Raw genomic sequence first — 19,620 nt, 5'->3', positions numbered from 1 at the left:
GAGTAGAAACACACACCACAGTAAATAGTTCACTTCAGAGAGTAAACTTTATCAATTTAAATATGAGTTCAGATGATCTTCTGTGTACAGATTACCGTTTACCAAACATGTGATGTACTTTAACAGCTAACGTTGGACATTTTCTGCAGTTTCTTTACTGCAGTTGACTTCTGTGACTGCAGACTAAAAGCTTAGTTTATACTCGCCACAGTGAAGCCGGAACGCTCCACAAAATGATGTGATCACGGCCTGCGAGTCCTGAGCGAAGGCTCCGCAAGTGGTCGCACCGCTTGGTCGTGCACCTCTGAATCTTTGCTACGACTAGCCACAAATAGTTTACTGATAAAAGCACTATTTAGATGTCTGCTCAATAGTTTTAGATGCTTTAGAAACAGGAGGTCTTAAAAATCTACATTTGAGGAAATATTTAACGGACAAATCAAATAGTTTACAGGATATTTAACCTTTGTTTCTTCATAATACATTTAATACTTGACTTGTTTACAGGGTTTGTGTAAAGGTAATAAAGTCTCCATGAATATGAGATATGAGTTTACAGATAATAACAGTTCCTCCTCTTCGTTGTGGAGGTTGGTTTGTGGCGTTACTCTGGTTGTCTTCCTGATTCTTCACAGTTCATTTAGTTTGTACGTCCTCTGGTGTTTCAGAGAATAACTCAATTAAAAGCACGTTGAGTAGAAACACCTTTTGTTCACGCTCAGAGCTCACACGCCATCTGCAGAAGCTCACGCTACGGTGCCACGCCCAGGTGGAAACAAAACGTACATTTAGTCCAGGAAAAATGTAAAAATTAAAAACTTTATGGGTGTAAGTTATGTTTGTACATTAATGAGATTAAATGGTTGATTAAACAGATAGGAATAGTATAGATTCATCTTCTTTAGCTAGTTAAGGAACAGCATCAACAGATGAACTGATCTTTCTCTCATAAGTTTTGGGTTTGTTCTAGAGTTCTGTGGGACGTTAGCGGACCTGGTTCTTGTGTTTATGGTGCATGCAGCAGAGGGTTAGTCCACTTTTATTACACTTTAAAATCAAGTGTTTGGAGCTAATTCAATGTGTGAGAGCATTTGGTTTGACGTTGCTTTGAATAATATTTTGGTTGTATTCATTTGCTGCAGACATGTTCAGCTTCATTTAAAGTTTGAGAATATTATCAGTGTAGAAATGTGCCACATTTTAATGTTGAAGTCTTATTTCTGTTATAGAACCACATTCACACCCACAAACGTACAGGAAGAATAATATGTAGTAAAGATTCATCCGTGGAGCTGAAGCGTGGACTGACCTCAGAGTCTCCAGTCTGCAGTCTGGACTCTCCAGAAAGTCACACAGCAGCTTCACTCCTGAATCCTTCAGGATGTTTCCACTCAGGTCCAGATCTCTCAGATGTGACGGGTTGGACTTCAGAGCTGAGGCCAGAGAAGAACAGCTGACCTCTGACGACCTGCAGTGATTCAGTCTGAATGAAGGATAAATGATGTAAGTTTAGAGGAGAATGTTCATTCAGTGTCAGGCGTTTAGAACGGAGACGTTTAGAAAATGTGAACTCCAAACACATGAGCTGAATGCAGGTTAAAAACTGTGAGGGACAAGAAGTGAATAAGAGCTCTCATTAACACTAATGACAACGTGCTGCTGCTTCAAGAAACACCAAGTGACTCCACTTGAACTCTGCCAGCTCCATCTAAACTCATGTCAGCCAACACTAAGAAATACAAACACAGAAACTCATTTAAGATTCAACTCAAGAACACAAAGTTAACAAAGACACCAAATGAGTCAGGAGGACATTTTAGAAAATATGTGAACAAAAGTTATGTATTTTAGGAATAGTGGAGTCATAAAATCAAAGCAGCTTCAGTTTAAGCATCAAATAGATTCATAAAAATGAGGAAAAAGCAAATTACTGAAAACATTTGTTGTTGTGTGATAGAGAGATATTTATTCATTGTATTTAGTAACTTTAATCATTTACTGAAAAAAACCTGATGGAATAAAAGATGAATATCAAGTATATATTATATTTATGTAAAATAAATAATAATATAAACAAATATTTGTTGGTGGTTTAACGATTTATGAACATTGTTTTGCAACTCTTGGTTTGAGGCTTTTTTAAAATAACAAAAAGCTCAACATTGTTGTTTTTTACAGAATCTGTGTTTTCCAAAGTTGTGTATTTGTACGATGATAAAAACTGAATATGGTTCAGAGAATTATGTTGTTTATGATCAGATGTCATCTGGTATTTTACCTTGGACTGTTGGAACTATCTTCATCTAGATCAGGGCTCTTTAGCCCCTCGGTTGCGGCTCCCTGAGTCTACATCCACACTAATACGTTTTCGTTTAAAAACAGAGTTTTAACAAACAAAAACGATCTCCGTCCACACGGTGCTTCAGCATCATTTTCGAGATGATCTCCGTCCAGACTACAACGCCTGAAAACAAATATCACGTGACTATTCACGTACACTGGGCATGCGGGTGGGGCCGGTGTAAACAGGAAGTAGATCGGTTGCTCAAAGCCGCTCGTGACTTCAGACGGCCGTTCCGTAGGTCTGATAACCCCGCTGGACACGCCGCTCACTGATCGATCCAACAACAGCTGCTTCCTCCGCAAGCATCCTATTACGTCGCTGTCAAGCACCTTTCCCTGCAGGTGGCTCATCATGATTTGCAGACCCCCGCCCTTTAATTCTGCGTGGACGTATTCATTTGCTTTCACTGCCAACAATGCTGGCTTACCTGTTTGATATGTGGCGAGAAATGTAATGTAAAAAGCAGGGACGTGAGGTCAGGGGAGGCAGGTGAGGCAGAGCCTCCCCTGACCTCATGAAAAGTAAAAAACAAATAATGATGAAATTAAATAAATATTAATATTTATCTACTGATCTGTGCTATAAATGTATATTTGATATGTTTTCTGATTCAGTATCTGGTTTAAATATGTTCATCTTAGATCTGAACAACTAAAGGACCACAAACAACTTTCTTCATTTGTTAGAAAGATTTGTCTTTTCATGATCTGATATTTCCCTCAATAACTTTTATTATGGAAACAATTAAAGTCAGAGAGCTTTTTACATCATTCATCATCATTACATTCAGTTACATGAGGCTGATCATTCATGAGTGTCTGGTTTGATGAGTTATATCATTTAAGAGAAACCATAATCATATTCTGGGTTATTTAATAATCAATAAACATACAGACGCAAATAAGTCATAATTATGACAAACGCATCCTGCAGTAGAAATCGATCCTGCGCTCATTAACAGAACAGTTTGTTAAAGAGGTAACAGACTACAGATAGACAACACCTCTACAGTGATGATTACTGTGCGTCTTTATTATTGGTATTATTAGTTGCTATTATTAAGTACAGTGATCATGTGTACAGACACAAACTATCAAACGTCTTTCCAGCTGTTAAAGCCGACTGACAGCTGATCCAGCTGTGATCAGCTGTGATCTGCAGCCGCCGTCATCAGAAACAGACGTCGCTTCATGTGATGCTTCAGAGGAAAGGACGTCTCATATTTCCTTGTTTCATCTCTCCTTGCATGGTTTCCTCCATGCATCCCTGGTGGGAGGGACTAAGACGCAAGGAAATGACCCAAGTGAGGGAAACGGGGATGCAATTAAGAGACTTGGGATGTACCCCATCTTGGTTTTTTTTGCAACCAGTGAACAGGAAGTGACCATATTTGGACTGAAAAGGAGTGACGTAGAGACGCGTATACGTCTCTGGTAGAGACCTGTCAATCACCGTGTAGCCCCGCCCTAAAGCATACCCTGCTTTATGGTCTATTTCACTGATTTTCAACCGCTGTGCCATGAGAGATCGTCAGGTGTGCCATGGGAAAATGTCCAATTTCACTTAATCAGTCCCAAAAAATATTATTTAGTTGCACTGCAAATACTAACTTTCCATTGTTGAGCGTCTGAGCTGCAATATAGTGTCTGGCTAAGTAATTAATACTCTTCCATGCCAGTGGGTGGTAGTAGGTAGCGCAATAATGACCGTGTTAATTTAAGAAGGTAGAATTAAATGATGGGAGAGGTTGAGGTGACAAGACGAACAGCGATGGAGAAATATTTGAAAAGAAAAAAATGCAGACTCTGAACTGAACCCTGGACAACATTGTAACCCAGAAGAAAAGCCTCGTAAGGATCAACAAATTGAGAGACTTGTCATTAAATTGTCAGCATATATCCGGACCTCGAGAAAATATCATGTCTATCATAACTGGCCCGCCACACCACAGAGCTGCAGGACGAAACGTGGCGATGTGAGCTGGTCTTTATGTGACATAACAAAGCATCTCACTGAGCTAAACCTCCAGCTTCAGGGACGAGAACGTGTGATCACAGACATGTATGATCACAGACATGTGTGAACACAGACATGTATGATATCATACATCTCTGTGATCACACATGTCTGTGATCACACGTGTCTGTGATCACAGACACGTGTGATCACAGACATGTATGATCACAGACACGTGTGATCACACATGTCTGTGACATACAGACATACATACATGTCTGTGATCACATGTCTGTGATCACAGACATGTGATCACAGACATGTGTGATCAAAGACATGTATGATCACAGACATGTGTGATCACAGACATGTGTGATCACAGACATGTGTGACGCAGTGAGAGCTTTCCAAGCCAAGCTGAGTCTGTGGGAGACTCAGATGCAGAAAGGAATCTTGGGTCACTGTCCGTGTTTCAAACCGTGTCTCCACCGCTGTGTTCCCGACTGAGCATTTTGCTGATAATTGGTCTCACACTTGGCACAGAATTCACTCAGCGATTTGCCGACATTGCAGCTCAGAAATTTAATTTGAACTGCTCAGCAATCGGTTTGCAGTTGACGTGGAAAGAGCACCTGTACACAATAGAATGGAGCTGATAGACCTCCAGTGTAATGACACACTCAGGGCAAAGTGTGACTCTGTGGGCGCTGCACAGTTTCCAAGCTTCAAACCCCTGAAACGATGCCTTAACTCCGCCTACATGCTGCTCAAATGCTCTGCATGTTTGGAAGCACATACCTGTGTGAGCAGCTTTTCTCTGTGATGAAGATGAACAAAAACCCACACAGGAGTCGTCTCACTGATGCACACCTTCACTCCATCTTGAGGGTTTCCACAGCACAGAACCTAACCCCAGACACTAATGAACTGGCAGCCAAGAGAAGAAGCCAGACATCTGGCTCTGGTACATATGCATAAAATAATGCAGGCTATTTCTTTTTCCACTTTGTCCAATATCCATTATATCCTGTTTATTAAACGTTGACCCTATTTGGCCCTCAACGTAGTCCCAATTTTTTATTTTGGCCCTTTCTGTCATTTTTTTACTTTTTTGGTTGTTGGTGTGCGAAAGGTTGAAAAACACGGGTCTGTTTGACTCTAAATGGACCATAGTTTACTAAATGAACATCATGCTGTATTGAGGAAGACTTAAACAACTTGAGATTGAGACCATAAACTCATGTTTACTGAGGTAATAAATCAAGAGAGAAGTAGAGTCATTTTAGACTAGACTTCTATACAACCAGAGGAGTCGCCCCCTGGTGGACACTAGAGAGAATGCAGCTTCAAGACATGAAGCATCGGCTTCACGTTTAGGAACTGGAGGTTGCTGCTTGGGGAAACCTCAGTCAAGGATTTGTAGATATACAAAAACAACGAGACCATGTACAAGTGAACTGACCTCAGTGTCTCCAGTCTACAGTGTGGACTCTCCAGTCCAGCAGACAGCAGCTCCACTCCTGAATCCTGCAGGTTGTTTGTCTCCAGGTCCAGCTCTCTCAGATGTGACGGGTTGGACTTCAGAGCTGAGGCAATGACTTCACAGTGAGTCTCCGAAAGTTCACAGCGATGAAGTCTGTCATGGCACAAATATTTGTTATATGCAACGATGAAAGAGGGCACTTTATATTTACTTTATGAATTTGATGACAAAGACAAAAGAAGTTCTTGTATTCGATTTGAAATATTACAACTAATTACAAGAAATGGAGGAAAAAAGTTGTCTGTTGTCACCAAGAGCTCTACATTACCTCAAAGCAGACGTGTCTTATGTGTCAAAATATATGTCTATAATCCAGACTGTAGCTGCTGCTATAATGTTAGCATAGCCTAGCACGAATCAAACTGAACTCTATTCAGAAAACAAGCATTTATAAAGTTGTTTTCCTGTCGTAATGCTGCCAGACCTAACAAGGCATGAATTCAGACTTTTTACAAATCAACATCATTATGTTGTTATTTTGGCATCGTTGTTATCTGGTTATTGCAATTGAATTTCAGCAAAATCTGTTTATTTTGGGTTCAATCAGCTGTAGTAAACCAGGCAACATGTGGCTTGCTAGATACAGTGAATACGTTCACCGAGCACCGCCGGATGATGTTATGAACACAACGGCGTTTGGTTTCTGGGACAAGGGGTCTAGATCAGCACTGACTAAATATCTTCTAAAGAAGCTTAGTAATAGTGCAATAGATTTAAAGGGTATGATTTAAAAATGTTCATATTTAATCTCATTATTATGTACCCAAGATCTTCCTCATTGCCAGTTTTTTGGTTCATTTTGTAAAAAAGAAGTAAAAAAGTGAAAATTAAACACCAACGTACGGATTACATTTTGTATTATCTTGTCATTTGAAATCGCCTTCATCTTTTCAAGTGTTGATTGTAAAAAGAAACATTATTTTTCAGTAAAACGCATTGGTGTGATAGTTTGTATATTTTAAGAATTAAACTACTTATCTAAACTGATTTATTAAGTTAATGATTAATCAATTAATCTGTCGATTATTTTTTCGATTAATCGGCAGGGAAAAGGCGAGTGAATAAAAACATGTCTTTAGTCTTGCAAACTATTCCACCCCTGCTTTACTACTGTTATTAACGCGCTAACGCTAACTTGTCATGCTTGTCAAGCTGGATAACGAGTAAACAGCAGCACCAGAAGAGCTACTGGAGGGACGTTACGTTCCTCACTTCAAAACGGAACAACAGTAGGATTCTGTAGTGACTAACCTGCTGTTGAACTACATTCCTCCTCCTCAAGGACTCCCAACATGTTTACGTTTTAGGTGCTGAATCATCACCGTGGTGCTCCTGTGCCGTGCCATGTCGCTTTTGCATATCTTGCAATTAACACACTTTTTTGATTTATTCAGTGTGAAATGCTCCCACACCCTGGATGACTTCGGTCGTACTGATTTCTCTGCCTCTGCCGTGTGTTTCAGAACAACGTTATGGGTCTCTCCGATGGTCTTTCCTCTACCTCCGCGCTCAACTCAACTTTTTTTTTTATACTCAAACATCTCCGCGACTTATTGAGTGGCGTAATAATCGCGCGACACAACGAATCGATAATGAAATTCATTGCCATTCATTGTCGTTGTTGAAGCCCTAAATGAAATCTGGACTTACACAGCTTTCCTGCAGTTCCTCACAGCTGGAATGAGTCTCCGTAGTCCCTCTTCTGAGGTGTTGAACTTCTCCAGGTCCAACTCATCCAGAACCTCCTCTGACATCTGCATTATGTAGGCCAGAGCTGAGCACTGGATCTCTGAGAGTCTCTTCTCCGATCAGTTCTCCGACTTCAGGAACTCTTGGATCTCCTGATGCACCGAGTGGTCGTTCATCTCCGTCAGACAGTGGAAGATGTTGATGCTTCTGTCAGGACAGATTACATAACTGTTCATCTTCTTCAGGTTGTTGATGGCTCTCTGGATGACTTCTGGACTATTGTCTGTCTGACCCAGCAGACCCCCTAAGAGTCTCTGGTTGGACTCCAGAGAGAGGCCATGAAGGAAGCGGACAAACAGGTCCAGGTGGCCATTTTTACTTTTGAGGGATTTCTCCATGGCTCTCATCAGGAAGACATCCAGGGTTGGGTAATCATCCCACCCCATGAAGTCCTTCAGTACCTCTGTCTTCCTGTTTGTGAAACAGTGGAACATGTAGACTGCAGCCAGAAACTCTTGAACACTCAAATGAACAAAGCAGTAGACAGTTTTTCCGAAGATCACACTCTCTCCTTTGAAGATCTCTGTACAAACTCCTGAGAACACCGAGGCCTCCGTGACATCAAGACCACACTGCTCCAGGTCTTCTTGGTAGAACATGATGTTTCCTTTCTCCAGATGTTCAAACGCCAGCCTCCCCAGCTTCAGAAGAACTTCCCCATCAGCCTCCGTCAGCTCCTGAGGACTCGTCTCATGTCCCTCATGGTACTTCTGCTTCTTCCTCTTTGTCTGAACCAACAGGAAGTGGGAGTACATGTCAGTCAGGGTCTTGGGCAGCTCTCCTCTCTGGTCTGTAGTCCACATGTGGTCCAGAACTGTAGCAGTGATCCAGCAGAAGACTGGGATTAGACACATGATGTGGAGGCTCCTGGATGTCTTGATGTGTGAGATGATTCTGCTGGACAGCTCTTCATCACTGAACCTCCTCCTGAAGTACTCGTCCTTCTGGGGGTCGGTGAAGCCTCGTACTTCTGTTACCCTGTCAACACGTGAAGGAGGGATCTGATTGGCTGCTGCAGGTCTGGAAGTTATCCAGACGAGAGCCGAGGGAAGCAGCTTCCCCTTGATGAGGTTCGTCAGCAGCACGTTGACCGATGCCTTCTGTGTGACATCAGACACGACCTCATTGTTGATGAAATCCAATGAAAGTCTGGTTTCATCCAGACCATCAAAGATGAACACAACTTTACAGTCAGAGAGCTCCTCTGCTGTGATCTTCTGTAATGTTGGATGGAAAACATGGAGCAGATTGAGAAGACTGTACTGCTCATCTTTGATCAAGTTCAGCTCCCTGAACGAAAGCAGAACCACCAGACTGACATGTTGGTTTTCCAAACCCTCGGCCCAATCCAGAGTGAACTTCTGCACCAAGAAGGTTTTTCCAACGCCGGCGACGCCGTTTGTCAGAACGACTCTGATGGGTCTCTGTTGGTCCGGTGAGGCTTTAAAGATGTCGTGGCTCTTGATCGGAGTGTCATGGAGGGCCTTCTTCTTGGAAGCTGTCTCAAGCTGCCTCACCTCATGTTGGGTGTTCACCTCTTCACTCTGTCCCTCTGTGATGTAGAGCTCAGTGTAGAGCCTGTTAAGGGGGGTTCCACTTCCTGTTTTATCAGTTCCTTCAGTCACATGTTCACATCTCCTCCTCACACTGATCTTGTGTTCATCTAAAACCTCCTGTAGACCGCTATCTCCTGAACGACAAGAAGAAATGTGAGACAATCAAATGCTCGGACAAAACAAGGACAGAAAGTCAGGTATCTGTGGCTGTCTGTTAAATGAGCTCTTTACCGACCTGCCTGTTACCTGCCTGTCTGTTTATCTACCTACCTGTCTACCTGCCTGTCTGTCTACCTACATACGTACCGGTCTACATACCCATCTACCTGCCTACCTATCTGCTTGTCTACCTACCTGTTTATCTACCTGCTGGTCTACCTGTCTACCTACCTACCTACTTGCCCCCCATGTATGTAAAACCGTGGTGTCTTGTAATCCCATGTGGGCCATAAATATAACTAATACATTAATTCATAAAATTGGTTGAAGCCACATCTATGAATCATTTCTTGGTGTCTCCATGGAGCAGAGAGACATCTTACTTTGCACAGTGCTGGTCCCAATGGCTGTCTGCAGTCTAGATCTTTTTCCACACTGGGGACAGGAGGAGTCCCCCGATGAAGCAGGCCGGTCCCGGTACGAGGTGATGCACTGTCTGCAGAACCAGTGTCCACAGCTGGTAGAGACTGGATCCTTCAGGATGTCCCGACACAAAGCACAGTGGGACGGCTGCTCCTCCTCGGGCTCATGAACCTTCTTCCTGTCTCAGTGGAGACCAACACATTCTTTATAACGCGTTTTATATTCATCATGAGGTGCTTTAAGTCACTTCAGAATAACATTTTAGTATTTTCTAAAATATTTAAAATATGAATCATTCCCCAAATATGCGAGACAATATCTTAAATGAATAGAACAAAATCAAATCCCAGACCTCTACTGTTTAACTACATGAAGGTTTATTACCGTTGTGGAAACATCGTCTGTGGTCACTTCTGTGAGCAGTCTCTGTTGTAAAGCTGACAAAAGCTCTCCAGATTTACTGACATCATCAAACCGTTTGCCACTAAAGTTCTGATGACGGCTTGTTGTGACACATGTCGCCCGTGGGTGCAAAGCAATATGGCCGCCAGAGAGCCTGTTTTCTGCTGCTGAACTTTTTGGGAGATTTCTGGCAAAACTTGTAAACTCCGTTGACGAGAGAGAATTTCTGTAAACAGATGAGAAGAAATACAAAAGGAACATTAAAGAAGAGTTACTGGTTCAATGGACGCTGGTGTTGAGCAGATAATGTCTTTAAATGTATCTCTCTCTGTTTCTGTACAACATCAACACATAAAGAAACACTTCATCCTTCAGTTTATCACAAACATTCACCATCAACACATAAAGAAACACTTCATCCTTCAGTTTATCACAAACATTCACCATCAACACATAAAGGAACACTTCATCCTTCAGTTTATCACAAACATTCATCATCTACACATAAAGGAACACTTCATCCTTCAGTTTATCACAAACATTCATCATCAACACATAAAGAAACACTTCATCCTTCAGTTTATCACAAACATTCAACATCAACACAAAGAAACACTTCATCCTTCAGTTTATCACAAACATTCATCATCAACACATAAAGAAACACTTCATCCTTCAGTTTATCACAAACATTCACCATCAACACATAAAGAAACACTTCATCCTTCAGTTTATCACAAACATTCACCATCAACACATAAAGAAACACTTCATCCTTCAGTTTATCACAAACATTCATCATAAAAACATAAAGGAACACTTCATCCTTCAGTTTATCACAAACATTCATCATAAAAACATAAAGGAACACTTCATCCTTCAGTTTATCACAAACATTCACCATCAACACATAAAGAAACACTTCATCCTTCAGTTTACCACAAACATTCATCATAAAAACATAAAGGAACACTTCATCCTTCAGTTTACCACAAACATTCATCATCAACACATAAAGGAACACTTCATCCTTCAGTTTACCACAAACATTCATCATAAAAACATAAAGGAACACTTCATCCTTCAGTTTATCACAAACATTCATCATAAAAACATAAAGGAACACTTCATCCTTCAGTTTATCACAAACATTCATCATAAAAACATAAAGGAACACTTCATCCTTCAGTTTATCACAAACATTCACCATCAACACAAAGAAACACTTCATCCTTCAGTTTACCACAAACATTCATCATAAAAACATAAAGGAACACTTCATCCTTCAGTTTACCACAAACATTCATCATCAACACATAAAGGAACACTTCATCCTTCAGTTTACCACAAACATTCATCATCAACACATAAAGGAACACTTCATCCTTCAGTTTACCACAAACATTCACCACCAACACATAAAGGAACACCTGGCTGTCTCCTGATCAAAGAGCTGATTGGCTCTTAGATTTGACAACACTCACCAGGTTGTGTAGAAAATTCTATTTTCCTGTGTAATTGTAATATTTAACGCTCGATTGTTGGCTATTTGTCTCATGTTGTGCAACAAAGGTTTAATCTATTAACATAATCTCGTGAGGTTGATAATAATAAAGCTTATTTATAGAAAACATCAAAACGAGCATCTAAGTGTTTCACAGACAGACATAACGCAAGTTTCCACATAAATATATATTTACAAACACATGAATGAATCCAAATGAGGTCTGTGAACTACAAGTAGCAACAGGTCTAACAGGAAGTAACTGTTTCTTTCACTTCCTGTTTATTCTCCGCTGCATCCGTATTATCTCGTCTACTTTCCAGGCGAGAAGCAGTTCATCTGGAAAGTTAAATTAAGCTTTATTAACTTTAGTCATGAATTTGTTTTTCTGCCAGATATTTTGGAGCCGCGTTTACCGTAAATCTCAGCATAGAGGCGCACTAAAATGTAAGTGTCTGCTGAGTTGAGCGCAGTGTTAGTTACCGTAATGTTACGTTCGCGCGCGGCTAAGAGAGTAATACCGATATGAACCGTTTACGTTGCGCGGCAACAAACTCCCCAAAAAGGTCCCAACATGTTCAAACTGTCACTTAGCTCGCGTTAGCTGAGAAGCTATGAAAAGTTTACCTCGTAGTGGAGCAGCGGGCTGTTCATCTGTCACTTTTCACACTTTAACTTCCTGTTGGCGGTTTCTCTGGGGGGCGGGGACTAATGCGGCGCCCACTCCACTGATTGGATGAAGGACTGATGACGTCTTCGTCTTCTTCTTCTTCTTCTTCTTCTTCTTCTTCTTCTTCTTCTTCTTCTTCTTCTTCTTCTTCTTCTTCTTTCAGTTTATTGGCGGACTACACACCAACATTTAAGGTACAAACCGCCACCTACTGTACCGGAGTGTGTAACAGCATGACTTTATGACAATTATCATTTAAACACAATAATAATGTTAATAAAGAAAATAAAGAAAAGACTTCATATAGAAGTTATATTGTGGATATTAAACCCGTTCCATTCATAAATGTAAATGAAGCCCTTTATATACCGTATAAATAAAGGGCTTCATTTACATTTTATATATATATATATATATATATATATATATATATATATATATATATATATATATATATATATATATATATATATAATGAATCATTAATATTAATATATACATTATATATATTTATATATATATATATATATATATATATATATATATTTTTTTTTTTTTGTTATTGTTTGGTAATCTCTCTGTAAGTTGAGACGTGTGAAGAGGCCTTGGTTGGTCGTCCTGTTAAACCCTCTGCAATGTAATGACTGCGTGGTTCCACTAGAGGGCAGTGTGACAGCAGAACCTAGAGGACACCTTCAGTCCACAGCAGCTGACTCGTGTTTGTGTTCCAGCTCCACCTGTCCACACACACCTGCTCAGCTTCAGCTCCTGATTGGCTGGTGAACAACAGCAACAGTAACTGGAACACTGGAACCTCCCACGATGACGATGAACACGAATGCAGCGTGTTTATCCTCATGAACACGCCTCCATTGTTGTGCACGCCAAAGAGCAAACCTGCACGCCGCTTCCAGCTTCACGCTGTGGTTTCTACGTGATCGTCATGGTTACAGGTGTCCTCGCAAGTTCCTGATGTTTCTGTAGTTTGTGATGAAGAGTGTCATGGAGAGAACTGTGGGTAGTTGTTTGTAAAAAGTGTGTTTTAGTGAGTAAAGCACAACTGGTCAGTAGAAACATGAGTTAGTTACTTTTCAATCAGCAGAAGAAAAAGTCATGATGTGAGAATGAAGTCAGTGCATTGAGAGGAAAAAGGTTTAAAACATTAACGTCACACTTTCACTCCAAATATTATACTTCAACTGTAAACAGATCTCAACTATCGTGTATTATTATACTCGATCATGTGTAATAATACACAAGTATAATATTATTATATTATATTTATTTAAAGCAAGTTATTCTTTGGGGAACAAAGTTACCTTTTTATCTTTGCTTTTGGGATCATAAATGAATATTAGGGGTTTTGGACTGAAGACGTCTTCTTAATGCTGCATTTTCTCTTTTTACAAGAAGATGATGGTAATTCATTATTCACAGCCGTACCGTAGTATAAAAAGTAGCTCCTTTATTCGTCCTTCACCTCACTTCATTAGTCTATGAGTCATTTTATGGTTTCCTCTATAGATCAGCAATGACTGAATATATTGTAAACAAGGTTATTAATAGTGTTTGATTTCAATTCAAACCAGATTTCCTTTTAGTTTAGAGGGTATGATTACAATTTTTGTTGATATTAGTATTCATTATTATCGACACAAGATCTTCCTCTTTGTGTTTTGGTTCATTTTGTAAAAATAAAAGAAAAATATATTTAAGTTTCATGAAATCTTCAGTAAAGAGCTACGGTTTACATTTCATACTAACTTGTCACTTTCAGTGCCTTCGTCATTTCAAGTGTTATTTAAAAACAAAAAAAAATGTCAATTTATTCAATCTAATTTTAGGAAAACTAAATATTACTAGATTTATATAATCCACAGATTCTATTCATTCTCTGAGGCTGAAGATTGATTGTCGGGGTTTAAACACAACGACAATAAACCACAAATCTCTGCATGTAAACAGTTCATTAAAGAGTGTTTTTGAGAATCCATACAGGATGAACAGACGTCTCACTCCTTCTTTTCTTTATGCTCAAACCACCGAGGCAGCAGATTGAACGTCTTCTAAAGAACGAAGCTCTCTCTCTCTCTCTATCTCTCTCTCTCTCTCTCTCTCTCTGTCTCTCTCTCTCTCTCTCTCTCTCTCTCTCTCTCTCTCTCTCGCTCTCTCTTTCGTTCTCTCTATGAGTTTCTTTGAGACCTTGGTTTCTTTTTCAGCACGCAGTTTAATTATTAAAGCACAATAAACTGCTCCACCAACGTAACGCACTTTCTAAAGCTTTCAGTGTGAAGTTAATTTGTTTTTACTCCTGGACAGTTTCCCGTCACAGCGCTGTGACTTTGACCTCTGACCCTCTCACCACAGGCCTGCTGTCGGCCACTAACGTCCTGAAGGTGACGTGTTTCTTTTATCCGTCGGTTGGTTTCCTTGAGATCTGTCTGTTGGGTTTAAAATGTAAGAACCGTGAAGCTGATCTGAGGTCTGTGAGAGCTTCACTGCTCCTCTTCACAGGAAACACACAACTGCAAGCGATACAACCTAACACTGGAATCTTATTCCTCAAAGCTGGGCGCTAGAAATGAATCCGAAAAGTGAATGAATTGAATCTTAGAACAGGAGGAGAATGAACCTCCTGGATCAAACGTTAAGAATCTGACGATCTGAGATAACTGAGGGAAATTAGAGCTGCAACGGATCTCTAAACTCAAGATCCTGATGTTCTGATCCTGTTTTGGTTTTGAGTCACGGGTCAAAAAAACTAAAAAACACATATCCCAAATATAAAATGCCCCGATCATGAGCCACTTCAGTTGTTATCCTTTTATTTTGTCATTTCATTGTGGTTTATTTGCATAAAAACACACAATTCAAATTATTAGGAAATAAAAGATTGTATTTTTACTGGTAAAGAAATTTGGCATTGTTGGTTTTAATGATGTATTTATATTCATGTGGAAACATCTTTAAACAACGATTTATTCAAAATAACATTGAACACATCAAGATAATGTTATCATTTACCTTCACCCAGCACTCATTTCTATTGAACAGAGCATGAACGCACCATCATGTAACTCAATGGAACCGCCGTTAACGTTAGCTCCAATGCTAACGTTACTAGCTCTCCTCCTGCTGATGTCGACACAGATTTGTTGTTAACGATGTAACAATATCAGAGACTAGAAAGCATTAATGCTCATCTCTTGATCGCATATTTATACTGAAAATCAGCTGAGAACGATAAGCAGTAAAACTTTATTTCACACTATGATGGTTAAAATGTGTAATTAATCCGGATTCCAGTATTTTAAAATTTAATATTTTCATTACTTTTAAAGGACAAGAAAAATATATTAAAAAAAGGTTTTTTTCCACCAGTATTTAATTCTTGGCAGACTGGAGCTCTTAAATATCCTTCATTCACAGACACACACACACACACACACACACCTGTTAAAATGCTTCAAACAGAAATAATTCTCACTCCTCTTTCTGACTTTTCTGTTTCCTGAAGCCATTTTTAAACAAACTTCTACAACTGACTGATTTATTTTACTCCAGAAACTTTGTCTCCAGACTGCTGCCGAGTAAATCCACCAGAGAGCAGCTAGACGTCCTTCCTGCAGATTCACACTGAACACAACTCATTTCACAAGTTGAGATTGAAGTGTTTCTGTCTCTCTGCCTGCTGGTGTTTTACCGTCTGTCACCGTTTTACCCAGCGGCTCCTGTTCTCCTGTTTCATAAGCCACTGGAAGAAAGGCATGCTGGGAGGTGTTTTTTTATTTGATCTCCCTTCTGAGAATAACGTCAGTCTCCAGTATTAAGTGTGAAGAATGACAATTAACACCGAGGCTGTGAGGCATTTTGAGGGCAACAGACTGCAGAGTGAAGCCAATGCTTCATGTCTTAAAGCTGCATTCTCTCTAGTGTCCACCAGGGGGCGACTCCTCTGGTTGTATAGAAGTCTTGTCTAAAATGACTCTACTTCTCTCTTGATTTATTCCCTCAGTAAACATTGTAAACATGAGTTTATGGTCTCAATCTCTAGTTTGTCTTTAGCATTACCAGTGAAATTCCACAATTCTCGATACCTTATTCGATAAAAATCAACATTCATTCTCTGAGAGGATCTGCCCCAAGTTTCAAAAACTACATTTTACAAGATAACATTTGAACACACATGAGTACACCCAGTACTCATTTCTACTGAATAGAGCTTGAACACATCATAATGTAACCCAACTCTGTTAATATTATCGTTATTTAGTGCTGCTAGCTATCTTCTTGCTGATTTGACGAGGATTTGTTTGTTTACAGGGTATCATCATCTGGGTACCTGAGGTATGGGAGGAAAACACAGTACAGCCACATTTTCTGAATTTTATATTTGACTTTAATATCTTTGGGTTTTGGATATTTTTCTTTTACTTTTGTCAGGAATTTCACATGAATAAAATTGACATAAATAGTTGCAGCAAGGCATGTCCCAGTCAAGTTCTTTAAGGCCCAGATCTAAGTCCTTTAATATATTTGCCAATGATGAGTCCTATCTGATATTTTTGTGTATACTTAAATGTTGGCTAAATAAATAAATAACAGCTGTAGCTACTTAATCTGACACCTTCAGGAGCTACTTGATCCAAATACTGACGGTCCGGATTTAAAAATATGAAATTTATCAGACTAAATTATTGACATGACTCCTGAAATTGCCGTGACACAATAATAGAGAAAAGACGTGTCACTCTGTTACTGAACACTCACGGTTGTACAGCGGAGTTACAGACTGGAGCTTCTTCCCACAATAACAATCAAACAGACATGTTTAATGCATGTTAATTATCCTGTTAAGATAACAGCAGATGGAGCCAGTTACATAACTGTTCAGGTTCCTCACAAACAAAGAGCTGTCACATTATTATGTAAAGCAGAAGCAGAGAGAGGGAGGGAGGAGAACGTATTTGAGGAACCGATCAGCTGAGGGACTGAGCAGAGGAGACGATATTAAGTCTCTTTAATTAAACCTGAACAGGCTGTTTGTGCAGCTGCTCACTGAAGGCTTCTCTTCATCGTGTCTTCAGACACAAAACACACTCGCACTAAATACTGGCGACAACATTTTCCTACAGAGGCTTATGTGTGAAACGTATTTCACAAGTGACTGACAACTGACAATTTAAAGAGATCATTAAATGATCATTCTAACTACAAATCATCCTTCTGTTCAGGGACCCATTGACTTCCCCTGCTACACCCTAAAGACTCTTTAATGTGATGAGACAACGTTTGTTCTGATTGTCTCTTTGAATGTCTTCTCTTTTACACTACATGTGTGTGCATATCTTTAATACTCAACTTGTTCTGACTTCATAGATGCTTAGATAGATAGATGCTTCTGATGTAGCTTACAGACATTTTCTCATGATAATATATTTTAGATTTAGTCTTTGAGGACATGATGGGACTGATGTTTGTTTTCCTAAAATATTATGAAATACAGAAAATAGAAGTGTGCCCAAAGACTAAATACAGTATGATCAGAAAAACTCAAATCACAATCGATATTTATTTTTAATATTTAATATTTAATATGTATTTATTTATTTGATTTAAGTTGCATATTCTGACTACACAGTCGCTCATTAGTTTAATTCTCACTCAGGTTGGAGATCATTTGAAATTTCTGCCGATACAACATGAAAATTATACTGTTTTTGATATCTTACTGAAGGGATATTAATGCTTGTTTATTGTTTAAATAACAGCCTCATTTTAACAAAAGAAGCCACATTTCACAAATGTTATGTTGTCTAATTATAATAAATAAAACAGAACTTTGAATGAAATCTGATCTGAGAATAAGTGTAATTCTGTATATATATATATTATACAACAGTGGTAATGTCACATTAATGTTGTGTTAGTATTCATATCAATATTATTGTGTACATTTTTATTGTGCTGCTCTGGCAACATTTGTATTTGTTTTTATTTTAATGCCAATAAAGCCATATTGAATTGAAGTGAAAGTGACAATAAATGTCAGCTTTTATTATTTCACTAGCAGTATATTTCTGGTAAGTCAATTGTCAGTCAGATGTTTTATATTCATGTAGCTCCTTCAGTACAAAGTGAGAGATACAAAGTTGTGGTTGTTTGAAGCAACATTGTTCTCCATTAATTAAAATTAATGACAGAAAGAGCAAATTATATACGGACACAATGTATGTTCAAATTAAGTGATTATTGTTCATGATTTACTTATAATTTGTCCTAATTCATGTTCTGCAAGTCAGGTTTTGATATTATTTAATTGTGTTGGTGCAACGATAATATTCTAACTGTACTTCTTGTGCGTACACATTTAATTATACTGTGTTTGTTTCCAATATGGACGCCAGGAGGTTCATACTACTACTACTACTACTGTAACAGCTACTGCTGGTAGTATTACTGGTGTTATTACTGCTAATTCTACTACATTTACTACTAATATAACTACCACTGTAACGGCTGCTACAGCTACTACTACTACTACTACTACTGTAACAGTACTAGTAGTATTACTGATGTTATTACTGCTAATTCTACTGCAAGTACTCTTACTACTGTAACAGCTACTACTGGTAGTATTACTCATGTTATTACTGCTAACTGTACTACAATTACTGCTAATAGTGCTACTGTTACTAGATATGTTGCTACTACTTCTACTCCACTACTTCTGGCAACTAGTACAACCATTTTAACAGATTCTACTGCTTGTATTAACTGTTACTACTAAATGTACTAGAAATGACAACTACTGCCAATACTGCTACTGTTTCTGATATTGCTACTAATACTACTGCTACTAATATTCCTAGTACTACTTCTGCAGCCAATGCTACTAGTGCTACAGCTACTTGTACAAAGTAGCCGTATGATAATGATAATATTCTAACTGTGCTTCTTGTGTGTACACATTTAATTATACTGTGTTTGTTTCCAATATGGATGCCAGGAGATTCATACTACTACTACTACTACTACTACTACTACTACAACTACTACTATTATGACTACCACTGTAACGGCTGCAACAGCTACTATTACTACTACTACTTTAACAGCTACTATTGGTAGTATTACTGGTGTTATTACTGCTAATTATACTACAACCACTGCTACTACTTCTGCTGCTAATGCTAATAGTGCTACAGCTACTTCTACTAGATATGCTGCTACTACTTTTACTCCACTACTAGTACAACTGTTTTAACAGATTCTACTGCTTGTATTAACTGTTACTACTAAACGTACTAGAAA

General features: G+C 39.0%; 1 protein-coding gene across 1 annotated transcript; it reads right to left on the bottom strand.

Moving 5' to 3' along the window:
- Positions 1–7,556: 7,556 nt before the first annotated feature.
- Positions 7,557–10,620, bottom strand: LOC137887088 (protein NLRC3-like). Its single transcript, XM_068729867.1, has 3 exons — positions 10,115–10,620; positions 9,691–9,908; positions 7,557–9,282 (listed from the first exon to the last, which is right to left on the bottom strand). Exons 1-3 carry the CDS (start codon positions 10,126–10,128, stop codon positions 7,652–7,654), a joined length of 1,863 nt encoding a protein of 620 aa, XP_068585968.1. The 5' UTR covers positions 10,129–10,620; the 3' UTR covers positions 7,557–7,651.
- Between the last annotated feature and the right edge of the window lie 9,000 nt (positions 10,621–19,620).

Source organism: Cebidichthys violaceus, unplaced genomic scaffold (genome assembly GCF_023349555.1).
Source record: "Cebidichthys violaceus isolate CVI_PGR_0920_01 unplaced genomic scaffold, fCebVio1.0.p SCAF_48, whole genome shotgun sequence".
Taxonomy (NCBI): Eukaryota; Metazoa; Chordata; class Actinopteri; order Perciformes; family Stichaeidae; genus Cebidichthys; species Cebidichthys violaceus.
This window is presented reverse-complemented; position numbering and strand designations above follow the sequence as displayed.

Coding starts and splice junctions, on each gene's coding strand:
- LOC137887088 (XM_068729867.1), bottom strand. Junction 9,283..9,690: donor TGGGACCAGCACTGTGCAAA/GTAAGATGTCTC, acceptor CTTGTCGTTCAG/GAGATAGCGGTCTACAGGAG.